This window comes from Megalops cyprinoides, chromosome 3 (genome assembly GCF_013368585.1).
Source record: "Megalops cyprinoides isolate fMegCyp1 chromosome 3, fMegCyp1.pri, whole genome shotgun sequence".
Taxonomy (NCBI): domain Eukaryota; kingdom Metazoa; phylum Chordata; class Actinopteri; order Elopiformes; family Megalopidae; genus Megalops; species Megalops cyprinoides.
The window spans coordinates 2,357,944-2,372,096 of record NC_050585.1 but is presented as its reverse complement, the minus strand read 5'-3'; the positions used below and the strand labels follow the sequence as shown (position 1 = coordinate 2,372,096).

The following is a 14,153-nucleotide window of genomic DNA, read 5'->3' as shown; positions in this document are numbered from 1 at the left end:
CGTTTATTTTATTCATTTGTCATATACATTAATATTACAAAATATATGTATATATTATATGATCAACATACATTTTAATACAATACAAGCTTTGTTGCTGGAAGCAGTATTTTAAAGTGTGGTGGGCGGGACACAAGATCCACTATCCACAAATGCATGTGAGTGGTGTGACATAGACAAGACAGGAGTACAAAATACACATTAATTTCATAATAATAACTTTAATTGAAAAGCATGTTTTACATTTACACATTGAATGATGTGCCTTTATAATTTCATAAAGGAATATAGTATAGAAAACATTTCTGCTTCTTAGTTTACAACAAACAATTTTTGAAATGTTAAATTTACTTCAAAGGTACCTTCACATATCTAAGAAGTTAGCTTGTTTAAATCAATGCCCAGACCATTTGGAACCTCTTTGACTTCCACTTCCTCTACTCTAAATTTAACTCTAATATTACATAAAATTTAATGTTAATGTGAATCATGCCCAAACTGGCAACATTTAATCAATTAATTAATCAATTATTCAACCAAACAATTAACCACTCACAAAATAAATGAATAAATAGAATTGCACCTGTGTCTTCCTCTTAAATGTATTTGAATACCAACAGTACTAATTACTGGCACACTGTATTTTTCTTAAAAGCAGTTATGGTTTATTGGTAACACTTCATAATATATTGAAGTTACTGCCATGTAAAACATTGAGAAAATTCAGATCTGTCACACCTGCTCCCCATCAGCCAGCTCAGCCACGCCCAGCTCAACCTGCTCAGTCAGACCAGCCACGCCCAGTTCAGCCTGGCTCAAGCACTCCCACTCAAGCACACCTGTAACCCATCATCAAGCCCTGGCTATTTAAGGACTCAGTTCAGTTTGCCTCCTTGTGAGATATTGTTCTCTTGTGACTTTTCTGAGCCTGCTTGCTGCCATCTGTTTGTGCTATTCCTGTGTTTTGACCTCTTGCCTGTTCACTGGACCTTGCTTGTGTTTTTGTTTGGATTCTGGATTGGTGTGCTTCTGATTCTTGTTGTCGACCTGTTTTGTCCCCGACCACGTTCTTGGATTCTGTCATTATACCCCGTAACCGCATCTGGATCCCAATCTGTTTCATTACAAGATCAAAATGTCTGCTTTGTATATTTTCAACACATATGTTATGCTGCATTTTGCATCACAGTTGTGAACATTGTAACCTTGTATGGAATTTTCTCTGGTAATGCTTGTACCATTTCTGACATATTTACTATACTGTATTTACTAATGTTTATTGTTAATGTTCATTGCTAATGTTTAACTAAACATCAGCAATATATTTAATTACTGAAAAGCAGAGCAATTTCTAATACTTTGACAGCCCTTTTGTATAATACACTGTCCATTTTTCATAATAGTTAATACTTTTGATGCTGTCAGTGTTTTCAATCATGGTGACAGGCTTACTTACTTTTTAGACACCATTGGCCTTAGGCCTGGCACTATGGGCGTGCTCAGAGGTGCATTGCACTGCCAGATGGACCTCAGTGCACCCCCAGTTGTCTCCTTATATCCTGATGTCTACAAAGTATATATGATTTTTTTTCGTGTACCCCCATGGGCTGTCATTGCACTGCTCTGTGTTTTCTCCTCGTGCCGAGCCTGACTGGCCTCTATTCTGTGTGCTTTAATGTGCTACATTTGCAGGAGCCATATTTTGCTACTTTTAACCCAGACTGAAAGTTACATTACTTAAAAGAGAACCATTTCTGGTGATAGCGTTACATAGACTGTATTGAATGAGCTCCTCAAACCTAAACGTGTGCATTCCCTTCTTTTGAAAATTTACCAATACATAGAGTGCATTTGGTTTAATGTGAATAGTGACCTTTAAAAGCAAAATAGATTGATTTCTGCCTTCTGTAGCATCCGCAGGTAAAACTAAATAAATTTTTGAACACAGTGTGCAAGAAGTAGGCTATTCTGTCACTGTACATAAAAGTTCAGCCTAATTTTACCACCTTTAGTATCATTTGTAAACACCAAACAACAAAGAATATACATATGATAAACAATCAATGTAACATGCATTAAAATTTTTGACATGGGCTTACATTAGGATATTTACATTTTATGTATTTATATAAAGCATCATGAGTGTGTACAGTAATATAATATTTCTGCATACTGGATTTGTAGTCTTTGTGAGGAGGTATGTCCATTTCATTAAAGCATTACAGAATGTTAATTCCTTGTTTAATATCCTGTCAGTTTTTCTTTATGTATAATTAGTATCACTTTAATGTATGTGGTGAAGGAATTGTTTATGGAAAGATTAATCTTTTTAATATTACATGAATTACTCAAGCAGCATGCCATCCAGCAAAAAGAGTTTTACAACTTTCAAAAATAACTTATTGCAGAACTCCCCAACTGGCCAAACATAACCCTGACTTGACTGTTGTGCTTCTTTCTGTGTTAGTCAACAGCATCAAAGTTTGAAAAAAAAATCCAATGTAAAGCTATAACCAGGATAGCTCAATTATTTTTTTCCACTGTAGAGCTGGACTGAATGTGACAAATTGTCTTTTTTCTATTGTAGCAAGTTCTAAGGGGTTCTCCCTTATTTTTTGTTATCATACTGAATTGTGACACTCATGCAGGCCTGGATAGGGTTGGCCTGCTCTTTAACTATCTTGCTTGCAATGAATTTGGTCTTACAGAGCAAGGAGATAAACAAGCAATTGAAAAAGGAGAACACCTTCACTATGTAGATTGGTGGATACAAGTAATATGGAATGTATTATTTTTGGGAAGACCTCAGCCTTGGCTGGCTGACAAAGTCCAGGCAGTCATCAAGATCTACACAAGCACTACCATTCAGCCTGATGCCATGTGCTACACCTCTGATTGCAGATAGTCTTTTCAATGAAAAAAAAACATTAATGCTGTCATGTATCAGCCAACTTTAACTCCAGTTAGTGTTTGCCTGGTTCTGCTTATACAATGGAAAACAGGCAAACTTTTTCACTTGTATCCACTGCACTCAGCTCAGTCTTGCAGAGCAGAATGCTATCCAAATTTGTCTCATTAGCTGGTCTAGAGCTATTGTACATTCCAGTGAGATCACAAAAATACTCATACATTTACATTCTTTTAGAACAGGACAAGGGTACCAGTCTCCATTTCTTCCTCAAAAGGAATCCATCTTTTTACTCTCTTCCAACAGAAGGTAACAAGCCATCACCCAGATATGCTCATACCTCACATATTGAGGAGATATGTTGTGCTGTAAATCCAGGTAAGGGCATCTTTTCAGCAGTGCAATATCTTGATGAAAGCTTTTCTGAACTCGATGTTGAAAGTGGTATATATGATGGGATTGACTGCGCTGTTGACGTAGCCCAGCCAGGTGAAAGCATTGTACATCTCTGCTGGAATGCTGCAGGTTGTGCAATGAGTGTTTAAAATGTGCGTGATGAAGAATGGCAACCAGCATATAATAAAAACACCTAAAAGAAAGAGTGAGAGAATGAGAGTAAACTGATGGTAAACAAAACTTAGCTTTAATATTTTAGTATATAAATAGTCTTCTAAAAATATTTTTCATGTTATTAAATAAAAATATGCATGCAGACTCTATATGCAAAATTATAAGAAGAAAAAACATATCAATCCTTTTTTTGGAAATATTTGCATCACTTGCATCACATAATAGTTTGTCCATTATGAATTGTAACAGATGTACATTTCAAAAAAATTCTGACTTATCTATCACATATCCATATATAATATATTTTTGGAAGCTTTTCCATGGATCTATCTCAAGCTATAATGTTCAAATGTTACATGTTGGATTCCCCTGTATTTGTCATGCCAGAAAATAAAATGATTTCCTTTGAAGTGGAAGAGGTCTATACATTTAATGATATTTGGTATACGATGCCAAGGCTGTCAGTTTAATGGAATTTACACATACAATTTAAATCAAAGATGGTGTTGAATAACTAGATATCTGACAGAAATGGTTGCCTATTTGTAACTATCTTAATATGTGTATTAATACACTTAATATGTGTTGGGATGAGCTGTTTTTAATTATGAATGCTCTCACACAAAAATCTTTCCCACTGACAAGCAATGTTTAAGAAACTGGAGGAGGGCACAGACTTAAACCAATACACAGGAGGTTTAATACTTTAAATACAGTAAAAATACATTCCCTATTAGCATTAATTACCATTAATAAAATCCTATCAAATTAGAAAGGTAACAACTGAAGGTAGTAAACTAGTACTACTAGTCAGGATGTCAGGATGTGCAAATGTCTCACTAAAACCCCTTCAGCTGGTACAAAATTCAGCTGCTTGAATCTTAACTAGAACTAAGCATTTTGAGCACATTACCCCAATTCTAGCTTCTTTCTTTTGGTTACCCATAAAATACTCTTACTCACATTTAAGGCTTTAAATTGGCTTGCCCCTCCCTTCTCCTCTTAAGGACCTTCTTCATCCATACCTTCAACAAAGAGCCCTTTGTTCCCAAAATGCCGGGCTTCTCATCATTCCAAGAGTGGACAAAACTACTATAGGTGGTAGAGCCTTTTCCTATCGAGCCCCTCTCCTGTGAAACAGCTTACCCACTGAGGTTCGGGGAGCAGACTCTCTCTAAGTCTAGGCTAAAAACATATCTATACGGTACATCCTTTAGCTGAGGGACATGGTCTGGTGCTGGCATGGATCATAGAGTCTCTGGTGGACTAAGTGGTCATTGCTGTCATGACATGGACTTTGTGCCCTGAACTATTGTTGACTGCCTTTGGGTCTGCCTTAGGGACTATGCCAGTTCCTTGCCTCCCATCCCCTAGTTATGCTGCTATAATGTTAGTCTGCCAGGGTTTTCTTCCTTGTTGCACACTGGCACCTTTTTTCCCTGCTCCTCCTCTCCTGCCTCTCTGCTGTACATTCATGTCATTCTCACCATCCACTAATCATTGTTCTCTGTTTGTTTCCTATCCCTGCTCTGGGCTCCTGCCTGGAGCTGTAGTCCAAGCATCACACCCTGATCTCCAGTCCTGCTACTTTGCTGCCCTGCATGCCAAGAACCGGACATTCTCTAGGATACATTTTATAATTACTGTTATTTACTACTGTCTATCAAAATTCAAATGTCTTAAAGTACATTGTACAATTTCAAGTATTCTATATAATTCTATCTGCCCAGTGCCGGCCAGAAGCAGATGGGCTCCCCCTCTGAGCTGGGTTCTGCTCAAGGTTTCTTCCTGTAAATTAGGGAGTTTTTCCTTGCCACTGTTGCCTTAGGCTTGCTCTCAGGGGGTCTCAGGCCTGGGAAAAATGTAAAGCTGCTTTGTGACAACTTGTGTTGTAAAAAGCGCTATACAAAATAAAATTGAATTGAACTGAATTGAATAGTACTACATTGTAGTACAGTCAGCTTGTTAATCTGAATTTGCGTGTTAACTGTACCAGTGGCTAGCAAGAGTTACCCTCCAATTAACTTTGTGTAGCTTGCTGGTTATGTTTACTTTACGTGTAGCGATGTCAGTTTCTGAGATTTTTCTAAAAATCAATCAAAAACTGTAATTGTCCTCAGCTCACTCGCTAAACCTTGTGATTGTTTCCTGAATGATATTCAGTAGATCCCATCTAATATGTTGGAAAGATACTGGAAAATCTCATCTAGATGTAATCTGATCCGATTCCAGATTCCTAACTAAAACTTAAAAACAAAACAAAAACAAATCATCTAGGTATTATGGGAAAAAGAGGAACTTTTGCATATCTTATTGTAAATATTGAATATTGAGCGCATACTTAGTTAATTGCATATGTATACAGAGGTATACAGAATTAAGATTTTTCAGTGTCTAAACATGTTTGTTTCCACTGATGTCCTATAATTCCACAAAATGTGATCCTTAAAATATTGAAAGGCAATATGATAGGAAATTTCATTATTTTAATCATATCCTTGTCAAATATATCCGTATCACTACCTGGAAAACTGTGGGCTTCTTAGGCTTTTTTTCAGACTTGTTTCACAATGCATTACAGACTAAATTGCAGTGGTTTGCAGGGGTATCCGTGTAAAGGATGCTTTTAGAACATCTTAATAGATTAATTACATTGTTACTCTTTTCCTTTGGGTGGTGCAAGCATTTCCATTTTGAAGTCCTTGGACACCTATGCAAACCCCTTCATATTTTTTACTCCCTCTCTCTCCAAATGGTTTGTAGATGATTTATGATTGAGAAGCCCCCCAAAAATTGTGATCTTTCAGATATCCAAAATTAAATACATCCCTTTAAGATGGCTTGAAATGGACACTTAAATCTTACCCAGGACAATAGCCAGCATCTGAGTTGCCTTCTTTTCCTTATGCTGTGAAATCTTTCTCTTGTTCAGAGTCTTGATTGAGGTGTGAGTTTTGCCATTGGGCAAGGCCTCAGTTTCAAATGCTTTGGCAGCTTTGGGAGTATCTTTTGCGTGGCCGCTCTTGGCACTGAGTCGGCTCATGGCTGGGGAGGCCAGGGTGGAGCTTGGGCAAGGGTTTGAGAAATCAGGCGTGCACAGCTGGTGGCTGGCAGCTGTTGGGGTTAGCTTCTTCTTCTCCGGAGGGCTGGTGCTGCTCATCAAATCCAGCTCCATACCATTGCTGTGCTGTACTGCCTCTTGAATAAGGATCTGCCATGGCAAGGAGCAAAGCCAGTTATTACTGCATTTCAATCACATTTGACAGTAAAACTGTCTATTTGGAGTTCTAAACAACTATATAGTTTTGTAATAAGCATTGCATAGAAACTTTGTAGACACTTCATAAACATTCATAAAAAATCTCATGCCAGCTAACATACTGTCCTGAGACATGCTATGCCACCATTCATGTCACTTTGACACTGCCTCGACATACAAAACTGGGAGACTTTTTGGTCTATGGACAGCAACAAGACACTAAATGGATGAACGTACCACTTTTTTATTTTTGAGTGGAAACCCGCCATTTGACTTTACAATTGCAGTGCACAATCTCACATCCTCCACGTTCGTGCACTTCTCCTACAGGAAACAAGGCAGAGTGCACACATGTTCAAAAACATCTTTTTCACCTCTTTTTAATCAAATTGCGCAAACTGTATCTATTGCTGACCTGCAATGGAACTTTTAAACTGTTCCTGCACCAGGTGTGAGGTACAACTTTGCACAATTAAAACATTTCACAATTCAAGCCATTCACTTTGTCTATAACATTTGAGAATCTTTAAAAATTTCTTACCGAGTCTAATTGAAAGGTGATTTTGAGTTGTTTTTGTTTGTTTACACTTTCAAGCAACTGACCAACTAGCTGGCTTGCTACAGTGGACTCCAGTGTAAAGAATAATTGCAACCATTTAATTTTCATCATGATCAAGGTAAAAATTTGTTTCTTTGGAAAGATTATTGTGACCTGTGATCTTCATGGGGAAAAATGCAACACTTTGAAAGAACATCAGGCGAGGAAAGGACAAGATCAGACAACATGCTGGGGAGGGGAAAAACTCCACAAACAGGTTGTTGGCACTTTGTTTGTTGTTGGTTGTTGTGAATCAAGGCTTTTATTGCACTGAAAAATGAACAGAGGTTGATATCTGTTACATAATTTGAATCAATATAATATAATCTGATCTATAATATAAAGATATATACAGAAAGATAGAAAAGTGCATTTTCTGAAGAAGATGCAGAGTGCGATTGTGACTGGCAGCGAAGACGTGCTAACATATATGGGATGATCACTAGGATGTGGCTGCTAGACATTTGCTAGGTGGTTGCTAGGATGTTGCTAGTTTGCTAAGGTATATATGGTGGTTGTTAGAGTGTTGTTAGGTGATTGCTAGGGTAAACAATATGGTTGCTCGGGCATTGCTAGGGCATTGCTGGGTGGTTGCCAGGGTGTTGCTAGATGGCTGCTAAGGTAAGCAATATGGTCGCTGGGCATTGCAAGGGCGTTGCTGGGTGGTTGCCAAAGTGTTGCTAGGTGGTTGCTAGGCTGTTGCTAAGTGGTTGCTAGGCAATTGCTAGGGTAAACAATATAGTAGGACAGACCCACCTTTGAAAAAAAGGTGACTGCACGGTAAGACTTTGAAAAATGAATTGAAGTCAATGGCAGGATCGGGGGATAAGTGAATGAAAAAAAGATGAGTGCAGGTCAAGACAGTCTTGGATGAGTGTTGGTTGATTTGTCCCGAGGCAACATGTGAGGTATGGTGGCTATGGGGTGAAAAGTGAGCGAGTGGGAAGGCCATGAAGTATGAGGGGGGTAATTTTGAAAATGAATGGGAGTCTATGGGAAAAAGGGATGAAAAAATGATAAAACCAGAGAACGAGTGCGGGTACAGCTTAGCTGTATACAAGCACACCAATCTGGGTTAGACCGGACAGGTTACAGTTGGTTTGGGGTTGATATCTCAAAAACTGTGGGAGGAGAAGCGGGACAAAATTTGGTGGAATAAGACGAAAAAGAAAAAGAAGACCTAGAAAAGTGCATTTCCTGAAGAAAATGCAGCGTGATTGTGACCCAGCAGCGAAAGTGTGCTAAGTTGTTGCTAGGTGGTTGCTAGGCTGTTGCTAAGTGTTTGCCAGGGTGTTACTAGGTGGTTGCTAGGCTGTTGCTAAGTGGTTGCTAAGGTATATAAGTTGGTTCCTAGTGTGTTGCTAGGTGGTTGCTGGGTAAACAATATGGTTGCTGGGGCATTGCTAGGGCGTTGTTGGGCGGTTGCCAGGGTGTTGCTAAGTGGTTGCTAGGGTAAACAATATGATCGCTGGGCGTTGCTGGGTGGTTCCCAAAGTGTTGCTAAGGTGTCGCTAGGTAGTCACTAGGGTGTTGCTAGGCGGTTGCTAGGGTGTTACTACATGTTTGCTACGCGGTTGCTAAGGTAAACAATATGGTTGTTAGGGACACACCCACCTATGGTGGGTATTGAGTCACATGACCCAAAGCACCAAATCAGGTCCCATGGCTATTGATTAAATAGTGACCAAGTGGTAAGGCTTTGAGAAATTCACTGAAGTGAATGGGAGGATGGGGGGATGACTAAACGAGTAAAGGATGAGTGCGGGGTCAGTATGGGTTTCAATGAGTGTTTGGTGGCATGACCTGAGGCAGTATATGCAGTACTGTGACCGTAGGCCGAAAGATGACTGAGCTGTAAGACTTTGAAAAATGAATTGAAGTCAATGGCAGGATGGATGGATGAATAAATGAGTAAAAAAACTGATTAAAAAATGACAAAAAGACGAGTGCAGGTCAAGACGGTCTTGGATGAGTGTTGGTTGATTTGTCCCGAGGCAACATGTGAGGTATGGTGGCTATGGGGTGAAAAGTGAGCGAGTGGGAAGGCCATGAAGTGTGAGGGGGTGATTTTGAAAATGAATGGGAGTCTCTGGGAAAAAGGGATGAAAAAACGACAAAAACCAGAGAATGAGTGCGGGTACGGCTTAGCTGTATACAAGCAACCCGATCGGGGTCAGACTGGATGGGTTACAGTTGGTTTGGGGTCGATATCTCGAAAACTGTGGGAGGAGAAGCGGGACAAAATTTGGTGGAAGAAGAAGAAGAAGAAAAAGAAAAAAATTATTGGATAACAATAGTTTGCTTGCAATGCGAACTAATAAAACTATCGGATAACAATAGTTGTACTTGCAATGCATCACATTGCAATCACACTAATAAAACTATCGGATAACAATAGTGTGCTTGCAAAGCTTCACTTCGTAATCACACTGATAAAACTATTGCATAATATGAACTTATTTGTGTGTTTTTTAACGCAAACATAAAAGACAGTTTTGAGAGCAAATTTCTCGCACTGCAATCAAAAAATCAAGTTTGTCTTTTTTGCGTCACAAAAAGTTTTGATTGCGAATCAGTCCTCTTTGCTTGCGAGTCAAAAAGTTCTGCGAGTTAAACAGTGTTATGAGTCAAGACGTTTCGTTTGCAAGCTAAACTTGATGTAATGGGCGGGATCTACGCTGATGGATGAGTGAAGAGTTTCTATTGGTGGGTTTGACTTGGATCGACAGCATGGTTACACCCATAGATATAGAAACGTAGATACCTCATTGGCCACTGCTGTATGTCGCAGCTATGCGTCTGCGTGGTCGCCATATTGGAGCGGTCAAGATCCGCTAGTAAACAAATACAATGTGTACTGAGAGATGCAGACTTCTCTGCAAAATCGACTGGAACTTGCTTAATTCTGAACCTATTTTCATGAAATTTGGTTTGTTATAAATGTGAGAAATTGAACATGATACTAGCTACTTATTGGAATTAAATTTAGTTAATTTAGCTAATTTTACCTCATTAAAAAAGTTAGTATAGAGAGCCAGCCTTGGCCTGCACTCTTTAGTTACAAACTTTCTAAACTGCCATATCTCCACAAATACTGGCTCTATACGCATAAATTATACATCAAAACCGAGTTACTCTTGTGCAGATTCTCCTTATTTTTTCGGTTCAGCGCTATGATGAATGTTTTTTGAATTATGAGCCTTAATTCGATGTTTGGTATCCCCTCGCTTTAACTAGATTTACATTAACATTCGATATTTAAATTGTTGCAATGGACCCAATCAGTGAACTTGCTCTTCTGTGTCAGGCTCCACCACCAGAGACACCAGAGAGCGGTTTCGAATACAGCCAGAGTGTGTTTGAAGGAAGAGTGAGACAACAAGCCCGACGCGTTAGAAAACATGTATTTTAAAAATGCTGTATCTGCTGTATCCAAATTCTGGCTCTACAGCGATAGCTGCCAAAATCAAAAATAAATACAGAAATAAATGACCAAAAAAATAAAATACATTTCTTTATGCATTTCTTCTTCTTTTTACTTTTCTTTATGCATTTCTTCTTTTTACTTTTTTACTTTTTTTTTTTTTACTTCATTATGCAAATGAGGAGGCGTTGCTCTCATGTTCAGTCTTAGCAATCAATCTCAGAAAAGGCAGGCAGGAAGTAGCTTTAGGAAGGAGAAAAGGTTTGAAAAGGAGCAGGTAGAGGGCTGTAATGACGGCGTCAGCTAGACATTACCCAGATACCAAGTGTGGCAGAGCTGAAGTGAGTAGCTCGTGTGATCCCTGCGTAAAGATTGTGGGGTAGCGGGTAGCAGGTAGACCAGCAGTTGCAGCGGCAACGTCACTACCTGAAACCTGGTTAACTAGCGTTGTTGCGTTTAGCTCAACTGGCAGCGACGCTGGCCGTAAGGGATTGGTTGTGGGAATTCAGGTTCGAAACTTGCTCGCTTGCTACACAAGCATATGTTGGCCCAACATTGGAACAAGGGCCCGCTCTCGCTCGCTACCTGCTGCTCCTCACCTCGTTCCCCGCAGTTCCTGTTGCTCGTTCCCCGAACGCCAGACGCAAGACGCCGATCGGTTAGGACCCAGCCAGGACCCAAACCCGGAGTACTCGCCGACACTACTTTTCGACACCCTCGCAAAACTACGTAAGTAGCCACTAGTTACGTACGATGGCTTCTCGCAGCTCTGTTTCTCCAATCCTTAGCTCTCCTCCCTCTCGCTGTCTCCCCTGCTCTGTGTGTAACATGTTTAGTTATTCCTTCTCCGCCATTACTACCAACTTCACCTGTGTTAAATGCGAGCTTAACGCTAGGTTGACGGAGAAGGTAGCAGAATTAGAAGCACGCATCCGCACCAATTAGCCTTTCCCCTAGCTCAACCCCGGAACAGCCTTCGCAGCAAGGCGAGTGGGTTACGGTTCGGGAAAATAGACGTAAGCGCAAGCCCCCGGTGCACCACCAACCCTCGGTTCACGTTTCCAACAGGTTCTCCCCCCTCAGTAACACACCTGCTGAGAAACCTGTTAAAAGAGCCCTGATTATTGGCGATTCTATTCTTAGAAACGTGAACGTAGAGACACCAACGACCATAGTCAATTGCATTCCTGGAGCCAGAGCTTCCGACATTGAAGCCAATTTGAAAGTGCTGGCTAGCTAAAGGTAAAAGTAAAGCGAAATACTCAAAAATTGTTATTCACGTCGGCGCTAACGATGTTCGCATGAGGCAATCGGAAGTAACAAAGTTAACTATTAAGTCGGTGTGCAGGATTGCCAAACAAATGTCGGATTCAGTAATTTTCTCTGGCCCCATCCCCATGCGGCGCGGTGACGAGATCTATAGCTATGGCACAAGTTTTGGGGGAGGCCTGGTCTTTTAAAACGAGATGGCATCCACCCCTCGAGGGAGGGTGCAGCTATCATCTCTAGTAACATGGATCATAGTCTGAATTCCACTAAACCTTGACTTATCAGGGCCAAGGCCAGGCAGCAGACTTTCTGTCCTACACAGATGTCTGCTTTTTCCCTGGAACCACCATTTAAAAATCCCATAGAGACAGTGTCTGTTCCACGACCCTCCGTCCCAAACTTCTTAAAAACATCCAGTAGGGGCATTTGTGCTGATAATTTGATAAAAATTAAGTCTGACAAACCTGAAAGTACTACCTGTAGACAAATGGTCCTTAAGATTGGGTTAATAAATATCAGATCGCTACAACCTAAAGCTTTATTAATAAACAAATTGATTACTGATCACCAATTTGATATCTTATGCCTGACTGAAACATGGCTTAAACCTAATGACTTTGTTGCTCTCAACGAATCAACTCCTCCCAGTTATTGTAATCACCAGGTCCCTCGACCTACTGGTAGAGGTGGCGGCGTTGCTGCTGTACACAGCTCCAAACTCTGTGCCACCCTTAAACCTGGCTATAACTTCCATTCATTTGAACTATTAGTACTTAGCTTTGCACATCCTGACAAGACTGCATTTCAGCTATTTACCCTTGTTATAGTTTACAGGCCACCTGGCCCTTACAGTGTTTTCTTATCGGAATTTGCCAATTTTCTATCTGACCTGGTTGTCAATATAGAAAAAGCTGTAATAGTAGGCGACTTTAATGTCCATATGGATAATGAACATGACCCGTTCAGAACAGCATTTTTGTCCATCATCGAATCCATTGGACTCTATCAAGCTGTGGACAAACCCACACATTACCGCAACCATACTCTTGATTTGGTCCTCACATATGGAGCAGACATTAACCAGGTGGAAATCATGCCACACAATCCTGTGTTATCCAACCACTATCTCATCTCTTTCAATTTACCACTAACGTGCTTCACATACTCGGAGCCTAGATTTTCTTCCAGGCGCACGTTTTGCTCTCTTACAGCAAATGCCTTTATCGACGAGCTCCCTACATCATACTACCTGCACAACAAAATCTCCTCTAGTTTATGTTCAAACCCTAGCTCAACTGAAATTAATCTACTCGCGGACAGAATCGACTCTACTTTGCGTAAAACTCTAGATGCCGTTGCTCCCCTCAAAAGGAAGAAAATCGCAGACAAGAAGCTAGCACCTTGGTATAACGACCATATTCGTGCTCTCAAACAAGCCACACGAAAACTCGAAAGAAAATGGCTCTCCACCAAATTACAGGTTTTTCTCCTGGCGTGGAAGGAAAGTCTCCTAAATTACAAGCATGCCCTCACAGCTACCAGATCCAAATATTTCTCTACTCTTATTGAGAGAAACAAGGACAATCCTAGGTACCTGTTTAGCACTATCGCCAGATTAACCAGGAGTCCTGCATCAGTTAACCCTACCATACCAGCAATTTATAGGAGCAGTGACTTCGTGAACTTCTTTGATAGTAAAATCTTAAAGATAAGAGACACAATACAAAAATTCTCATCAACTTCTGGTTCCTGCCTGGCCAGTCCCATTCCAGATTATGTAAGCATGTCTATTAGGCCCGCCTCGTGCTTTGACTCTTTTATACCCATTGAATTTGGCGACTTTTCTTCTCTTCTCAATTCATCTAATAACTCTACCAGCCAACTTGACCCCATACCAACTGGCTTCCTAAAACAGCTATTGCCTGCAATTGGCACACCACTATTAAATCTTATCAATGCCTCTCTTATGTCTGGACACGTACCTCAGCCCTTCAAAGTAGCAGTTATCAAGCCTATTCTGAAAAAGCCTAATCTTGATCCTGTTGGGAGACAGTTTTGTGGAGTGGCATGGCGTTTGTTCCGGAGACACGCGATGTGTATTCGAATACAAACGCTGGAGACAAGC

At 40.3% G+C, this 14,153-nt stretch overlaps 1 protein-coding gene across 1 annotated transcript in view; it reads right to left on the bottom strand.

The window, feature by feature from the left end:
• Window positions 1-3,300: 3,300 nt before the first annotated feature.
• LOC118774740 (D(2) dopamine receptor A-like) overlaps window positions 3,301-14,153 on the bottom strand; it is a 36,981-nt gene continuing 26,128 nt past the window's right edge. Inside the window, exons 6-8 of the mRNA XM_036524208.1 lie at window positions 6,975-7,061; window positions 6,344-6,689; window positions 3,301-3,497 (exon numbers count right to left, since the gene is read on the bottom strand). Of these exons, the coding sequence (XP_036380101.1) occupies window positions 3,301-3,497; window positions 6,344-6,689; window positions 6,975-7,061 (630 nt within the window). The remainder of the gene's footprint in view (window positions 3,498-6,343; window positions 6,690-6,974; window positions 7,062-14,153) is intronic.